Source organism: Haliaeetus leucocephalus, unplaced genomic scaffold (assembly GCF_000737465.1).
Source record: "Haliaeetus leucocephalus isolate CR32 unplaced genomic scaffold, Haliaeetus_leucocephalus-4.0 Scaffold137, whole genome shotgun sequence".
NCBI classification, from domain to species: Eukaryota; Metazoa; Chordata; class Aves; order Accipitriformes; family Accipitridae; genus Haliaeetus; species Haliaeetus leucocephalus.
In genome coordinates, this window is record NW_010972573.1 from 2,945,573 (window position 1) to 2,963,613 (window position 18,041).

At 42.4% G+C, this 18,041-nt stretch overlaps 1 protein-coding gene across 1 annotated transcript; it reads left to right on the forward strand.

Moving 5' to 3' along the window:
- Nucleotides 1-1,626: 1,626 nt before the first annotated feature.
- Nucleotides 1,627-16,402, forward strand: SERPINB5 (serpin peptidase inhibitor, clade B (ovalbumin), member 5). Its single transcript, XM_010585995.1, has 7 exons — nt 1,627-1,761; nt 7,493-7,667; nt 10,194-10,331; nt 11,355-11,472; nt 12,876-13,018; nt 14,505-14,672; nt 16,010-16,402. Exons 2-7 carry the CDS (start codon nt 7,494-7,496, stop codon nt 16,400-16,402), a joined length of 1,134 nt encoding a protein of 377 aa, XP_010584297.1. The 5' UTR covers nt 1,627-1,761; nt 7,493.
- Nucleotides 16,403-18,041: the final 1,639 nt, after the last annotated feature.

The following is an 18,041-nucleotide window of genomic DNA, read 5'->3' on the forward strand; positions in this document are numbered from 1 at the left end:
CCATTTCACAGTGACTGTACTTGGTAGACCTGGGTCTGAAGAAAAGTTTGCTCCTGCAGAGACATCAGTGTTTGGCTACAGATTGCCTGCAGACACCTGAGAAGAGACTGGCAGCCAATATTGTTGTGGATTTTCATCAAAATTTCTCTTACAGAAGGCATAATTAGATACATAACAATGATGGCCCAGATGGCACAGTTTAGCCAGCTGACCTCTATCTTACTTTAATTGCTTAAACACATCCACACCCTGTCTTTGTTATGAATTCACTTATGGCAAAGCATACAAATTTTAAATTTGCTGCCTGGTAATGACGGAAAGTGAACCCCATCTGCATCACAGCAGAAAGTAAAATATAGTTTCCTTTGGGTAATAAGAGCTTAGGAGCCTTTTGGAAGGAAACAGGATTAGGGCACCGCAGTATGGCGTGATTTGTGCTCAAAGCAATACAGGAACGTGTCTTTCCAGGAGGAGATAACAGGTCCCCAGTTCCCACTGTCACCAATGAGGCACCGTCCTGGTGAACACACATCCTTTGGTTTCCTAACCCTTTCATTTGGGCAGCTGGGCATGCCAGCACTGCAAACCTGAAAGCAAACTCAATTATCTCGCATTTATCTTTCGTAGCCTAAAAGTACGCAGGGCCACCTGGGTTAGTGAGGTGTGAACCTGAGCTGTGCCTGTGGCGTGGCACAGTTCCTCATGGGGACTGAGGTGTAGCCATGGCCTCCCAGGGAGTGCTTGCAGGTGTTCCCCGCTGCGGGTGGCCCGGCTGCCCGACTGGGGAATGGCATGGAGCAGGGGTAGTCCATCTCTTCCTTGCTAAGGACTGCGTACGTCTTTCAAATAAAAATGGACCTGGTGGGCTGCCCCATCACCTCTCCCTCTCACTTTCTTCTCCCACCCCGTCGTGTTCACCAGTAGTAGCGTGGACTGTATGACATGAACCCAGTGGTCCCGGTCCTGGAGGAGAAGGGATGGGACTTTCTGTTCCCCTCCCGCCTCTGGGGACAGCTAGCAGCAGGGAAGGCTGCTCCCCTGCAGAGGACCTGGCTGCCGATGGGAGGAAGCTCTTGCTTTATAGCAACAAGAAGGGCAGATATTTTTCCTTGAGCGTTAACTCCAGCCTGGCCTTGGGCTTTTAAGGCAACCACATACACACATATGCCCCTTACAAAGACAGAGCTAAGACACAGTCTTAATGCATATACAGATGCAAAGTGCCCAGCCACGCGCTCCTACGCGTTTTGGTTGTCTTCCTGGGCATCTTTTTCACAATTACAGTTTTTCTGCAAATAGCGGCAATTCCAATGCAACTTGGAGTGCTGGTTTTGCTCAGAAGGTCTTTTAATTGCTTATGCACTCCTGCATTCTCTCCTTCGTAGTCTTCGTTCATTCTTGCCTGGTGCCTTTTGTACTGCGCTTGCTGAAGGCAATGCACAAAGGCTGCTCTTTCCTGCCGGAGCTTGTTGTTGTCTTTAGTAGCTGGGCAGGCAACAACAGCTCTGGTGTGAATCATTTTGCTCCTCCAATGTAGGAGTTGCCCACGAAGAATGATTAAGAGGGGAAAAAAAAAAAAAAGAAAGCAAGAGTGAGAGGGAGTGTGTGTGTGCACAAATTAAGGTTGGGAAAGAGGGAGTGGTGTCAATGAGCAGGGAAGCTAACAGAGTCTGCTGCTCGGCAAGGTTTCACCGCGGGTAGCTAGTTCTTCGCACTGTACCCATTTCATTGATTCGTTTACCAGGATTATAGCCTTGCAAAGTAAGTACAGCTTTTTTTTTTTTCCTCTGATAGTTTAATAAATACCTAACTAATAGTTAACAAATCTCCGCTGTGAAATGTAATCACGTAGAGGGAGTGGGATAAGGAAATTTGTACAAAAAGGTATTGCATGGAATTAGAGGAGCAAAAAAGCCTTACCAAACTACAACGTTTTGGTTTCACCCCAAAATTACTGCTTTTGCTATGCTATATTTCTCCCCCCCCGAAAAGATTCACTGGAAGCAGTGAGAAGGATCTGGCAGGTGAGACAGCAAGGGCATTAGGAATTATTAAAATATGGTGGTTTATTGCAAATAGCTTTCCCCGTATCAGAGAAAGCAGGTTGTGTTCGATGCTGTAAAAATGCTCCATGTGTCAAAGTAGGATTTAGGCTGTTTTGTAAGTCTCTGTTACAGAGGAATATTCCTCTCATTTTCTGCAGAGGTGTGTGTGCTCTGCTCTGCTTTGAGTTGTTAATCAAGTGACTAATCCACACTTGTTTAAAGTGAAGGGCAGGAACTGAGGTCCAGTTAATTACTAATTTATTTTCAGTGTGACCATTTAGTTTGAAGAATTCACTGGCTATTGAGGTACACAAAGCATATTGCGGTGGGTCGTTTCTCTCTTTCCTTCCTGGAGTGACTTTCCCTGCTATATTGCTGACAATGCTTTTTCCCTAACCATACGAGACGCTCTGGTCCCACATTAGTCTGATGTCTTGCATTCCTCAAAGAAATGTCTGTTCAGAGGAAATTGTGTCCTTGTTGCATAGCCAGGTAGTCTGCCAGGTGGAGACTTGTCATTTGTGTACAAGTAAGAAGAAAAGGCTCACGGAAGTGTTTTTATTTCCTTTATGTGTTGTGTTCACCGAGTAAGAGCTGAAGTGGGGTCATGTTAAATGCTTGAGCTAGTTTCAAATATTAATGCCTCACTCGTGAAACATGCGTGTGAGTTGTTTCATATCATTTATCCTCTCAGTGCAAGTTTGTTTGAACTGGAGAGACTACAGCGCTGGCACTCACAGCTCCCGAGCTGTAAACCCAGTACATCCCCCCAGCACTGGATGGCCAGCACTGTCCATACTTTATCTGCTACAGGGGTCTTCTCCTGGAAGGACTGCTTAACTGAGAAAGGAATAAAACAAATACTTGTTCTGCTTTATCAGATTATCCCTACCGTATAGCTAACTTGATTTGTCAGCCATTTCCACACAGACGTTGCTATTCTCCTGATTATATTCGTAGAAGATAAGCTATATTTAGCTTTTGTCTTAGTAAGCAGATACTAAACAAATCCTCTCTGTTGTTTTTTTGTTTGTTTGTTTTGTTGTTGTTGTTGCATTCAAGAGTGACTAAGCAAAAATGGTGTCTTACACCAATAAACAAGTTTAAATCAGGATTTTCTGAACTGGGTCAGTAGCCCTTCAGCTCCCTTCTGAATCTGAAAGTGTTTCTATAATGCTGTGGCAGAGTCACAGTTTTAAGCAAAGCTGGGTGGATCACAAGCTACCTGTGCTTAGAAGATGCCCCAGTGCCGCGGGCCGCTCTAGAAATGCTGACGTACCGCTTTCCCGGGAAAGGAGGCACTCAGCAAGAATCCATGCAGCCGGCCTTCTTAAAATTTCATTTTCAATTTTTTGACTCCTCCCTGTTTGAGGGTTCCCTGTGATTACTCACTCAGGAGCTGCGTCTGATTTCTAAGTCTGCTAATGGGCTTTCCTCTTGATGGGAGCTTCTACCCTTCTCACTTGACTGGAACTGGCTTTAATGGATTCAGAAGGCTTGGGACAATCAAGGCTTTAATGAGATTTAAGATTTTGTAATATTTAATACGGTAAATGCTTTTCAGGAATATCAATGTCATGAACCCTAAATATCACACATCAATAAATGGAGCATAAAAAACTGACTGACCAGGTGCAGTTGAAAAAGATGGTGGGATAGAGATTATGCTTCGCTATCCATCCCATCATTCAAGGTTAAGGGAGAAACTGAGCTTTTGTCCCAACAAAATGCCCCGAATGGGCGTTATTTCAATAGTAGCACTAAAAGAAAGAAATTATAAGAATGGAGAGCTTTACCACTACCAGAAATAGTTTCACTCAGCACAAAAGATTCTCTGAGAGTATCAGCAGTTACTGGATGAACAAAAGGTAAATAAAAGGATCACCATGAAATACCTCCCATTTTCCTCACTGAAAAGGAACATCCAAACTTTTTAGAAAGTGATGCAACATGAACAGTATCAGAATTACCAGTGAGGTCAGAAAAGAAGAGTTCTTAAGCCATGGTACAGCTTTTCACTGGCATAAGGAAGAAGAGTTGCATTCAATTTTGCAAAATTTCCTATTTTATTTTCTTACTCTGAATCTCTTGCAACCCAAGAAAGTGAAACACAGGTAGCGCATACACATCTTAAAATCACTTTAGGTTTGCCAATATAACTGAAAATACTAATGTTAGAATTACAGCATAGCATTTGCAATATTAAGCCAGAAAGGAACAAGAAGTATTTTTTAGTGGTTATGATTGCGTATTGATTTTTAGTCTGTAAGGAAGATCCAGTGGCCTAAATAGAATAATATCAGGCCAGACAGCACTAAAGAATTGTGTTCTACCCCACTAGCAAATAAGATTTTTTCGGGTAAACTGCATGCCTCATTCTGCATTGTGAGATTCTTCATACTGTTTGTCTTCTTGAGGGTGGTAGATGTCGAGTGACACATTCTTGGTTCCCTGGGTATTTTTCCACCAGCTTCTCAGTAAGAAATACCTGGGAAGTTGATACTTGCCCCAGATCTTCAAATTTTAGCTGGGGAGGGCGGGGGCAGAGAGAGAGAGAGGGAGAAGGAGACAAAGTATATGTATACATATGTATTGTGTGTTCATGTGTGAATGGTTGAGGTAATGGGGAAGATAAGATAAGTAGCCTAAGGTATTTAAGACATGCATAGGCACAAAGGTGCACGTCTGGGATGGGCAGAGAGTCGTTTTGCTCCTTTGCCCCTGTTGTTCCAAGTTACTCCCTCATCAGCAGTCTCAGTCCTTCAAATTTGTTTAACTGTCTTTTGCCACTGTTCTGCCCAAAGCTCTCCTCCTTTAAGGTGTGTGCTGAGCCCATGGTTTCCGGCAAGATTGACTTCTCTGGTAATTAGTTGCTTTCATGCATGAGAAATCGTGGCCGTGTAAATGAGATAGATGGTTGCAGTGCTGGGCTGGTGCTTCGTTCTCCCTTTACATCCCAAGATCTCTGAGATGTGTTTCCTGAACCTCACTCTGACATCAGCTGGACGCCTGCTGACACTGGGAAATGGGTGCTCACATGGATAATCTCTCTTTACCGAGCAGCTGCTGGGCACTGCCAGGCTACTGGAAGCTGGACAGGTCCAGCCAGACCCATTCTGAATTCGGAGTTCTGGCAAAACCTCTAGATGTTGCGAAGCATACTCCTCTATATTTTTCTGTGAGGATAACTTTCTTCAGTGATATATGTTTAGTGTTTCCCCTCTTCAAGACAAATTCCTCTTTTTTTTTTTTTTTTTTTTTTCAGTGGGAGGGGATTTGTTAGCAAACAGTTTGTTGCTAATACCAACAGTCAGAGCATTTCGCAAGAGTGCAGTGCTGGTTAGGTGTGCTTTTCAAACATGGATTTAAAAAGCCTTGGGTTTATGCCAGTATCTTTTTTTTTTTTTTACTTAATTAGATTGTGAAATGCATTTCAGTAACCTTTAATACAGCAAATACAGCATCTTTTACCTCAAAACAAACCAGTTGCCAAATAAACCTGTTGCTTTAACAGATAGATCCAAGACCATGTATAGGTTAATTAAAATAAAAATAAAGACATTTATTTTGTAAAAGGCCTTCTCTAATCAAACAGGCCTTATGAGTAAATCAAAGTGTTTTCTTTACTGTGTCACAGGCAAATTACACACCCATTCTGTTACTCCCGTAAAAATGTATAAATACCACAGATTATTTGGAAGTCATTCACTACTGTCAAGTACCACAACTGCTCCACAGCTTCTGTGTACAATGGTGTCAGACGTTCAGCTAAGTTTGGGCAGTATGACGCATACATTCAAATAGGAGAGTGTTCTAATTCAAAACACCTTTCCAAACCAGGATGAGAGTGAACAGTCAAGAAAGGTACCTTGCTGGAGACAGTTCCCTGCCCATAGGTTCCCTCTTCCCCTTTCTGCCTTCTTGTACCTTTCTGCTTTCACCCCGTGAGATCTTTCCAGGCTAGGATGCGAATGATATGAACTAGGTAAGTAAATGTTTGAGACTGCAGTGTCAAGTAATCAGTTACTGGAGAGAAATCATTGTCCTTAAGGTGTTTCTCAAAGGTTAGTAAACCTCCTACCAATGAAAGAAATAATTGACTTTCCTTTCCATAATAGGATAAAATAGGACCCTACATCTTCAGTGTCAGAGCCTGAAATGCAAATGTAGATAGGTGTGCATCTGGATAAGAACACACTTTTTAAGATGACCCCTCCACACCATCTTTATTCCACTATTTTGCCAGTTTTCCTGAAGAGAGCAAATACTGGAGACACCTTTTAAGTTCTGTGTGAAATCTTATGCCTTTTGAAGGCTTTCCCAATATTTATCTTTTCCATTTCCTTTCTGTCTCTGTCAATAGCTTTGGTGGAGCTGTTTAACACCATTTTTAATAGATTGCCCTTTTTTTAGGGATACATGATATTGGGGTGCAGAGTAGTGTCAAATTCAGTATGCCAAAGGGGTCATCTTCTGTGTGCTTGCTGGTCTAAAGCCAGACTTGTGCTATTGACTGAAATTCTGTGGTTCACCTTTGTTAGCTTGAATCTCTACAAACGTGCTTATACCAAAGTGCAATTTCAGGTATGTGAAAGCAGTCTGGAAGATGGGAATACTCTCCGGCTTTCCCAGAGCACGGACTGCAGCAACTGTCCCTTGGGCACCACCCTTCCCATTCCTGACTGCAGAGATCCTCTAGCAGCCCTGTGGCAATTGCAGTTATTAAGAATGGCTAGAAAATATTTGCAGCTAAAACAGTGTAAGTGATGAGTGGGCACGCAGCAGGATTTATTTAGGAGGCTTCCTTTAAGTTTCAAGAACAATCTCAACCTACAGGACCAGACAGCTTTCTGGAGACTTCTAGCAAGGCTAGGAAGAATGGAGAATCATCCCTTAGAGGAAGGACATGTACCAAAGCTAAAGCTTCAGTCAACAATTAGCCATGAAGCAAGAGACAGGAAAGATTAGGAGACTATTAAAGGCCTGTCTGAGAGCCAGGAGAGCCCAGAGCATAGGCAAAGTACCTTTTAAGTTGGCACATTTTAAGAGTGTCAATTAAAAAGAGATTAAATTCATATGTGATCCAATTTGACTCAATATGAATGGGTCACCCTGACCTACCCAGATTTCCCCAAGTGCTTCTGGTAATACTGGCTCCATGTAACACGTGGCATTGCCAGCTGTCACCTGAAGATGATGGCTGTTACTGAACCACTCGCATTTCCTTGGCTGGGCATGGATGAGACCTTCCCTGCTCCTCAGGAGCTGCCAGTGTGCTCTGAAGCTGCGTGGGCTCAGCCAGCCCCTCCTCTCCTCTCCCTGAACGTTCAAGCTGCCCAGTCCCCATACTGGTGTCCAGCCTCCTTCAGTGCTCTTGACCCAGCCCCACCACAGCAGGAGCTAGGATTACACTCTGAGGCATCTCTCTTTTCCCTTTTCTGTTTCAGGATGACAATGGATGCTTTGCAACTAGCGAACACTGCCTTTGCAGTTGATATATTCAAAAAACTGTGCGAGAAGGACAAAACAGCCAATATTATTTTTGCCCCACTGTGTACCTCAACGTCTCTGGCTCTGGCATATAAAGCGACGAAAGGTGATACTGCAGATCAAATGAAACAGGTAAGCTGTCAGCATCCTGTTCTGTGGCTGCAAAATTATATGGCTGTCGGAGGTGGGTTTCTTATTTATTCTTGTTAATATTCTACTGGATGTCTGGTTCCCTTGTAAGCCAGGCTGCAAACTTTCCCTCTGAAATTCCTGAACGGTTCCACACTCCATGGCCCCACACAGCAAAAGAGGTTGAAAATCTGGCTTAAAGAAAAAGCTTTCTCAAGCTTGTACACAGTGGAAGGGGACATGGCAGAGTCCTCAGCAGTTGCATTAAAGCCTTGTCTCCTTTTAGCGTAGTGTTGATTGTGGCTGCAAGTCAAAGTCAAGATCACTGCATTTTCTGGGTAATGTTTTTTCATTATTCAAGAATGCCTAAACTTTATAGGACTGGAAATAATTTTGCCATTATCTGTCAGCAGCAAGTATGCTTAGCAGCCTGTCGCTGACATTTCTGCTTTCTCCTGCAATACCACTAAGAGGAAGCGGGTGCAGTAGAAGAGGGCACAACTTCAACCGTGTTTCTTCTTAGAAGCAGCTCATCGTGTTCAAGGGGTTTCCAACACCGTGATGCAGCATGGCAGTTACGATGCAATCAGTTTATCAAGCTCACTCTGTGGTGCAGGGAGGCAGCCTCGCAGCCTCTTCTGCTGCCTCCGTGTAAGCAGAGACCTGTGTAGTTCCTTTGTGTCCCACGGAGGGTGCCCACAGTTTCTGCAGTTATCTAAAGGTGGATGAGAAGCAAATTCAGTATGCATTTATATGCTGATTATCACCTAGCTCTGAGGGACACTCTACATATTTGAACATATTTTCTGTCCTTTGGGAATTCTTCCCTGTACTTCCTCATTCACTGAAGGGTCCCCCCGAGTGCAGCCTCCTGTGCCACAACTCATGCCACAGATTACAATGAGTCTCATGCTATTTGCAGAGCTGCGCAGCAATATATCCATTAAGATCTTCTAGGCATTGCAGATTTTTCCAAACAGCATTGTTTTAAAAAAAAATTTAAAAATTAACTCTAGATTTTTTTTTATTTAAATGACACCCTGCAGCTTCCTCACTATTTCAAAATTCAAGCGTTGTCTTTCTAATGGGAGAGTTCAAAATATTAACCTGCCCTTAATTTTGCTTTCACTTGTGTCTGCAATTTGCTTTGAACCATCCCATAATAAGTTAACGTACACATCCACAAATGGAGCTCTGTTACATAAGCGTGCTTATATTTCATATTTCTCAAGTGGTATATAAAAAGTGCTGACTACAGATACTAAGGAGAACTTGGTATGTTCTTAAATGTAATATCTCCTGTCTGCCCCTGAGTTCGTGCTTGGGTTTTAAATACTAGGTACAAAAGGAGCCAGATCAGCAGGCTTACTCTGGAATATCAGTTAACAAACCTATGCCAAAAGCTTTCCCAGGTAGAAAAGCTGCAGTAGCATAGCTTCCTCCCCAAACATAATTTCCAGGCACAGAATCTTTCTGCACTTAACATGCTAAGAAATAAAAGTATTGGAGGAAAAGGAAATGAAGTTGAGAAGAGGAGTTTGGCTATGAGAGCTCTCCGGGTGCTCTGTCCTTGGGAGTTTATTTCCTTCTGCTCCCACTGAGCAAGGAGAGGGGAGGAGACGGGGGGGGGTGGCTAAGGCAGAGCAGCAATTTGTTGTGTCTGTGAAGATACGATGTGTTCAGGGAGAAAGAGCAGGAGCGAGGGACAAGAGGAAAAGGTCACTAGTGCCCGCTATGCCTCATGCGGGAATTTGAGACGGGAGGAGAGTTGGACAGGCTGCCTGTAATGAAACAGCCACCATCAAAGACCCTGTAATAAGCAGGCATTAGAAGTTCAATTCATATTTACAGGGTTATTTTCAAACAAACCCAGCAGTAACCTCTCGCCTCTGGTGCCTAAAAGCAGCGAGTTTTAGGTCACCCCAGCACTTTCTGGAACTTGTCATTCCCAGGAGCTGGGAGGTGGCCGTGTGTGGATCAGCAGCCTTACCTCCAGCTCATACTTTGTCTACGAAAAGACATAGTTATCTGATCAATTTTTGCTGAAATATCATGTGATGTCATGTATCAGTCACAGCAATCAGAAAACTTGATGATCTGTTAAGCATTTTTAAAGGTGTAGCCCACTTCTAGAAAGGAGACTAGCTGGGACCCTCATTTATCTGGCTTAAAAGCTCCAGGTTTTTGGACAAGAATGTAAGTTAGTGAAAACATGATGACTCCATACTACAGAGTTTTAATCAACTAAGCCATATCACCAGCATGAACAGCTCTATTGATTTCTTTGGACTGCTCACAGGAAAGAAATGCTTTTGGTTAAAGTTCTGGTAGGATCAGGTTTTTACGTTTATATAAGGATGTCAAATAAATAAATAAATGTTGAGTAACAACAGCAAGAGGCTGTGTTGTTAAATACGAAAAGCCACAGCTCTGACACAAACTAGCATTATTTTTTGCTAAGCTGTTAGGAATGTTTAGATAATAATAATAAAAAAAGATGCTTAGTATTTTATTACGTTCATTTAACAGGTACTCCATTTGCAAGATGTCAAAGATGTTTCTTTTGGGTTTCAAACAGTAACTTCAGATGTTTCCAAACTCAGCTCTTTTTTTGCACTGAAAATGGTCAAACGGCTCTTTGTAGACAAGTCTCTTAATCCTACCACAGTAAGTACTGCAGAAAAGCCCTGGTGCTATGAATTGCTTGGCCAGCATGTTGACGGGTTATAGTGTCACACTGGAATGTTATTTAAAATAAATTCTCTCACTTTTGGCTGTTACTTGACTAGACTCAGATGATGAACAACATAATTCTCTGCTGCCATAAAAGTTTGTAGGAGGATGGATGAGTGTGTTGCTTGACCGCAAGCTATGCAACTATTACAACACTTCTAATTCTTTCATTAATATGCTTTAGGTCAGTAGCTCAGTAGGTTTTGAATGCAACATAACTTCTATGCCACATCAAGGTCTTTCTATTGTAAGCATGAGGAAAAAGGAGTTTTGAAAACAGTTGGCGGTGCATGTATGTGTCCAGTTCACACACCCAAGTAATTACTGCATACGCTGTAGTTTTCTTAAGCTGTCTGAGGAGGCAGAAGCCTGGCTATTGAAACAACACAAGTAAGGAAGGCGGTATTTGGCCTTATAACTTATGGACCTTGCAAATAACTGAGAAAAATGTTGTGGGTTCTCCCCCTCTGAAGTTGCCTTTGAATAGGGCCCCAAGCAAGGACAACATCAGCCTAAAGGTGATGTTTCAGAAAACTTAACATGCTTAAATGATGCTATAGTTAGATTGCCTGCTGTTCAGCCTTTGCTACAGCAAAGGCCAATACCCATCCACAGCAATAAATGTCTCATCTGGTGAGGACAGACATGATGTGAGCAGCCTGTGGCCTTTATTTCAGTCCTCTCTCCCACCCAGGGCTGGACTGGGAATAGTTTTATCCTTTCAAACTCTGGCAATGTGGCCACCCCTGCAATACCAAAGTTACTTTAGCTGCTGATGTAACACCACTGGACTGAAGACAACCTTGGGAGCGATGTGCCGAATGCAGCTGTGCATCGTAATAAACTCCCTAACTAACCTGTGGTGAAGCTCAGGATGCTGATGCTGCAGGGTCTGTAAAGAGCCATTGAGTGGCTGGCATTTAACCAAGGATGACTTTGGTACCTTGTGTCTTTCAGGACTTTGTCAACTCCACAAAGAGGCCTTTTCCATCTGAACTGGAACTAGTGGAGTTCAAAGCAAAAACCGAGGAAACCCGACAGAAGATCAACAAGTCTCTTTCAGAGCTAACTGATGGTGAGTACAGCTTAACCTTGGGGATGCTGTTTGCCTCTTTGGAGAAAGAGACCTTTGTCCTTGTGACACCTCTTATAGTAATGCTTTTAGAAGTAAATACATAGTGAAAGCAAGGGGACTAGACCTACTATTTGGATTCATGAGGATTAGCAACGTCAGCCTGTTTTGAAATCACTAACTTTACTACTGCAGCATTTCTGAAGGTGGAAATGTGAGACTGACCTTGCATTAGCCTTGGGGAAAGCTGCTCACATTTGACTGCAGCGGGACAGTTTGGGAGAATGACAGTTCCTGGCTGTGGACCTTCACAAACTTCTGACATCAATGCATCTAACCCAAGCCCTGGATTCCTTGAAAAGTTTTATTGTAATGGGAAGTACTTGCTGGACTCTGAATTTCAGGCTGTTAATTAATAGCTCAGCTTCGCTCAGTTCAGCTGCTTTTGCCAGCAAGGCTGCCACAAGCAGATGAGTGTCTCTTGTGTGCCTTCCTGTGGAAATGGGGCTGCAGGGACTTCTCCTCCAGTACCACTAAGCCAGGTCACAGGAGATGCACACCAGTGACCGTGAGGGTCCCCAGGCAGAGCCTGCCCAGTCTGGGGGGGGCAGAGGTCCAGCCCTGGCCCACACGAGCACGCAGCACCCTAACAGAGCCTGTTTGCAGCCTGGGCAGAGGTAGCTCTGGGGTCGGTTGCTGCCTGTTGCCCTCATCTGGTACAAATATGAAAAGATGGGTGCATGAGTCTGGTCCTTCCCAGGCTGGCACAGGTGCCCATGTGGAAGCACCTTGCCCTGCCTGTGCAATTCGTGCATGAAGGCAGGACTTGCCTCCCCAGTGCTCTGAATTCACTTTTATGGCAGTGCTTGAACAGGTCTGAAACAGAGCAAGGGTGGGCACGACACTTCCATATTCTTTTTGAAGACTCTAGCAGTATTTGGTTATGGACTGTAATCAGAGCAGAATTTTTTATTATTCTGGTTATTTTGTTCTCATGTATCTGTCTAGAAATGAGTAGCTGCTAATCTGGAACTTCCCTTCAAGTCTTGCTCTCCATATGACAAGTGCTTTTTTGCTTACACCTGTTGAATTTCACTGAAAATTCAATACCTTCTTTAAGGTCCTGAACAAAAGCAGTAGGCATATTTTTGATTCCATGCTATATAAGCCAAGAAAACATGTAATTTGGAAGATCTGCCTTGATCCCAAATCCTATTTCAAACAGTAAGCTGCAATTTTAAGTAAGTACTTCTTTTTGGAATTTGCCATTAGAATTAAAATCTTTTATCTGTGAGGGGCAAGACAGAAATTTTTTAATTCAGTGAAATGTTTCCATGTTCAGTTGAAACAATTGATATACTGATAATATATTTTTGTATTAACAACCATCTTAAACCTGTTCACAGGCAAAATGGAGAATATTTTGAATGAAGATAGTGTAAATGACCAGACTCAGATCCTCCTAGTTAATGCAGCTTATTTTGTCACAAACTGGATGAAGAAGTTCCCAGAGGCAGAGATCAAAGAATGTCCTTTTAAAGTCAACAAGGTATGTTCTGGAAAAAAAAAACCAACCAAAAACAAGAGTGCTGTTTCCACTCAAGAAAATGCAAACTTTGAGCTAAGGAAATCCCAACAGGAGAAAATGAGAAATATTTATTATTACCTTGGCATTCTTAGACTCTATCTAAACCTATATACTGTTGCAAGGGTCCCTAAACCAGTTTGCTTGTCAAGTTGTTTTAAAACTTTGCCGGTGCTTTCACATCCATCTTTCAAAGGCTCAGCGTGAAAACAGACTGTCCTGTTAGTGTATTTAGACAATGGGAGCTGAGTACAAGTGATCAGAAGCAGCCATTGCCTACAAGGAGATGCACAGTCTCACAGCTAGCTTCTTCCAAGAGACTGCAGCCTGTACAGAGGCTGCCTCCCAAAACCAGCAGGGGTGAAGCACAAAACATTGCATTTCTCGTGGTCACAGAGCTAATGAAACATCTACACCCGTGGGGTCTCTTTGAGGATTCCCCTTAGGTGCCTGGCCCTGAGCTTTCCTCTCCAGGGATGGTGCCCCACGAATCTCCCTCTTTCCAGTGAGGCTCAGGACTGCAGCCCTCTGCGTATCAGCCCTGCTTAGCCACGAGGTCCAAGTGGGTGCAGCCCCTGTGGCTGTTGCCTTCAGGAATCTGTGACCAGTGATGAATGTTGTGATCAGACAGTCAGCTTTGAACCAAGGTATAAAGCTGGGCAACATTTGCGAGATAAAGAGATTATACTCCAAATATATACATACATACATACATATATATATATGTGCGTGAGAAAAGTTGGAGTTTCAAGTTCACTGAAAATATTCATAAATTACCACATCAGCCAAGAGTTTCAGCTTAAAAAGTTTTTAAAATTATACAATCAACACTAACATTTTTAAGTGAAACTTCTCAAGTTTTTTTTTCTAAAGTAACATTTTTCTACTGAATTTGAATTTTGAATGAGTTTCCAGGTGAACAGAACAGTTTGTAAATCTTCCCTATGAAATAAAGAGTTTTGTTTTGTTTTGTTTCATTCATGAAAAGCAAAGACATAGGGCTTTAGGTAAGCCTGAAATTTCTTCTTCTTCTGTTTCAGCTCCTGAACCAAAATATCAATTATTTGTATGAACAGCTTGACTTTCACTGTTGAGATGTTCTCAGTGCTTAACACTTACTGGCAATTACCCTGTAGACAGTACAGTTTGTAGCACTCAGTGAAACAGGCACAAAGGGCCACCGATATTAGGTAAATTTCTCTTTTAAGGCACATCCCCAATATGTTGCTATTGTATTAAGTAGAATTCTGTTCCACTTTTCTTTGGAAAGCTGCCTACTGTAAAAAGCCAACAGGGTCTCTTACAGCTGGTTTCATTACCTATGAAAGCCAACAAATTCTCTGATGGTAACTCAAGGTACCACTTCCATGCAAGCTTACAAACTTCCCTCTCTCACCATCTTATTTGTGAATTAAAAGGAATGCTAGATTGTTTCCTCTGTGTTTTGCAGACTGAAACTAAACCAGTGCAAATGATGAATCTGGAAGCTACTTTTTGCCTGGGCTATGTAAAAGAATTAAATGTGGCCATCCTCGAGCTTCCATGCCTTAACAAACATATCAGCATGCTCATTCTGCTGCCCAAAGAGATTGAAGATGAGACCACTGGCTTGGAGAAGGTGAGAGAAAAAAATAGAATTAGCATGATGCTTCCCTTGGAAACAGCCCACTTCTAATGCCATATGCTTATGGAAGGTTTTTCTTATTTAGACGCTATATAGAAGTTCCCTGTAAGTAAGTTTCCTGTGAATTTACCTTCTCATTCTGCTCCTCTGTTCCTGATCTCATATTTGTGACATCATTATTTCCACTGTGGCCAAGTGTGAGGTTGTGAACAAGACTTTGTTTTAGATAGGTTGTGCACAGAAGACAGTGTAAAGTGCAGAAGGTGCCCATGATGCGCTCTAGGAATCTGCATCAATTTGAAAATGTGGACCCCCAAAATAATTTTCGTCTTAAGATTTCTGTTCTTGCTGTAGTAAAGTGCTTAAAGTCATACTTACTGGGTACTCAGTAATGCTGACATTATTTACTCTAGTGTCCTCATTTTTTTTCAGTTGACATGTACCTGTGATTTATTTTACTAAGGTCTTACACTTCTCTAGGTTTTAATTTTGAGCAGAGGTGCCTGAAAATGAGCCATTTTTTATTACAATTGCACATAAATTTGAAAATTAATAAGGCATTTCCTAAAGAACACCCATTTCTTATGTCATTTCTCTATGAAAATTTTAGAACATATTTTCACCTCTCTTCAAAGTTTGAGGATTAGGAGACAGATGATCACACAAGTCTCTTTTGTAATTTGCTGCAACTGGTCATAAATTTTAAAGGCAGGAAGAATCTGCCTTTGCAGCTGTAAGGTACTTTTATATGTAGGAGTAAATTACAGAACACATATATCTTAAAATGCAAGTGAGGCCTTTCCCGATATCAGTTCGTTGTGGCCCCAAATTCTGCCTCGTCACTTCCCAGTTTTTTAAAAATTGCTCAAACAGCTGCCTGTTTGATTGAGATCAGGCTCTGGATTTGGAGTCTTTTTCTGTCCCAAATACCAGCAATTTCATTGCTCTGTAAGGTCAGAAATCAAGACTTTTGGCTCTGCCAGTTGGCTGGGTGTAACCTGGGTAGGGACTGCCTTTCTCCGGTTCCTTCATATGGTTGTTGAGGTGATTTGCCTATCAAAAGCTTGTAAGGGACTAATAGTCAGAGCATGTACATACAGTGGAGTTGCTCCAGAGGCCTGTCCTATGGATTAAATCATACTTGCATCAATATAGCTCAGAGTATGTTAACCCTGAATGCTACAGTTGTCAATTCAAAAGCAAAGGTTGCCTTTTGGACTTTATTCTGGGGGGGGCTTGATAGGATTGGGAAGTTCAGGAATGGTCTTTTTTTTTTTTATTTTCTTTCCTTGGACTGCTCATTAATTTCCTTTGTTCCTTTATGTCTTCAGCTGGAAAAGGCACTCACCCCTGAGACATTATTACAGTGGACCAATCCCAGCATGATGGCCAACACCAAAGTGAATGTATTTCTTCCAAAGTTTAGTGTGGAAGGTGATTATGACCTGAAGCCTCTTCTGGAAAGCCTGGGAATGACAAACGTCTTCAATGAGAGTGCATCAGATTTCTCTGAGATGTGTGAGACAAAAGGTGTGGTTTTGTCAAAGATCATCCATAAAGTCTCTTTGGAAGTAAATGAACAAGGTGGCGAGTCCCGAGAGGTACCAGGATATCGGATTCTGCAACACAAAGATGAATTTAAAGCTGACCATCCATTTATATTTTTGTTTAGGCACAACAAAACTCGCAACGTGATTCTTTCAGGCCGATTCTGTTCCCCTTAAGCAGGGTGTATTCATTATGAAAAAGCACAATTACATCCATGGTGGTGCATGTTCCTGTAAAGCTTGGCATCCTGACTCTCATCTTTGAAAGGAAATCTAAGAGGTTCATATATCAGCTGGGTAATACAATGTACTCTACATATGCAGCAGAACTAGTTTATCTCCTTATGTTTCATCCCCTTAAGCTGAAGGATTCCCACTGTGAAGAACACATCGTATTTTACTGAGAAGTATCCCAGCCTCAGCAACAAGTATATTTTGTTCCTCTGTGACATCTCTTTCCCAAAATGACGTGAACTGAGAGCCCATTTTAGATAGACCAGGAGTTGGAAAGGGCTCTGAGAGGAAGAGCTCCATTCCTGCTTCCTAGCCAAACCACTCTCCCTCGTGACCCACGCTCTGTGGATTCCTACTGCCTAGAAGGGGAAAATGTGGACCCGTGGTGTGATAGCCCTCCCCTTGTACCTGGCCACACTCTGGTGGTCCAGGGTGCCCTACCGGACCCTGCCAATGCCCAGTGAAACAGTGCCCAAGTTCTGCAGCGTAGCTAGACAACTCAGGCTAGCATCAGGGTTTGCATCTGTGAAACAGCAGCTGCACTGAGACCTATGGATGCAAGAGGCAATAATCATGGTGACAAGATGTACACCTAGAAGACTCTTCAGCTGAGCTACGTCAGTTCATAGATTGGGGAAGCTGGACTCTGCTGTGTGGGATTTTTTGACTCATTGCCCTTCAGATATGGAAGACGGGACCAGTTCACTGCAGCTACAAGGAGCTCTGTTGTATATATCCTGAGAAAAAGAATGTTACGCAATTCTAGGGTAGAAAGCAGTTGGATTAATATTGGAAGTGCCACACTTTTCATGCACAGATGATCTGCCATTTCTAGTTCTGGATTCAGCATTAAGGAGACTCCATACAATTACTTAAAGTCTGAGGCATGAGAAAGAAGTAAGGACTTCAATTTGAGTGAGATTAACATTGTAATTACCAGTCTCCAAATTCCATATGAAATCATGGTAATCAGCTTTCATTTCTATCTAAAGACTGCCTGCTGCATATGTTCAGTACTGGTTTACCTAATTACTGTTCAGAATAAAGCACTATAAAACCTGTGTCAAATGTCTGCAATACCTCTGGCGTCAGTCTGTGTTCACTTTTGTGTATTCACTGACAGTATTGACCTCCAATAAATGATAGGAATGGAAATGAACAGATTCATTTAGGCCACAAAATCAAAATAAAAATTGAAATCAGTGCCCTTCTGGACAACATGTTAGTTCCTAGTAAGGACTATGTTACTAGCTGATCACAATATACAGAGAATTCAATTATGTATCCTCAAAAAATGGGAGCACTTTACTTGAGAATTCCTCTTGGTGTTTCAGGTCTGAAAGAAACTGGAAAGAGATTTGTAAATGGGAGCATGCAACCCCTAATATGCATACTGCTCTTCTAACACCAGAGAACAGCACGGTGGTTATTGTGAATTTGGAGACAGGAGTTCCGTTTTGTTTCTTGACCTTGCCAACCCACGAGAAGCCTTTAGACACAACGGTTCAGTGGTTTTACCAGCTTCCTTCCTTCTGTGGATCTTTAATGGTCTCTAACACAGTTTAATACCAGAGGGTTAACT

What these genes read in the sequence shown, in the direction of transcription:
- SERPINB5 (XM_010585995.1), top strand. Translation starts at nt 7,494, where the DNA reads ATGACAATGGATGCTTTGCAACTAGCGAACACTGCCTTTGCAGTTGAT. An exon ending in AGTCTCTTAATCCTACCACA is followed by an intron (nt 10,332 to 11,354) that starts GTAAGTACTGCA and finishes TGTGTCTTTCAG; the next exon opens with GACTTTGTCAACTCCACAAA. An exon ending in AGACCACTGGCTTGGAGAAG is followed by an intron (nt 14,673 to 16,009) that starts GTGAGAGAAAAA and finishes TTATGTCTTCAG; the next exon opens with CTGGAAAAGGCACTCACCCC.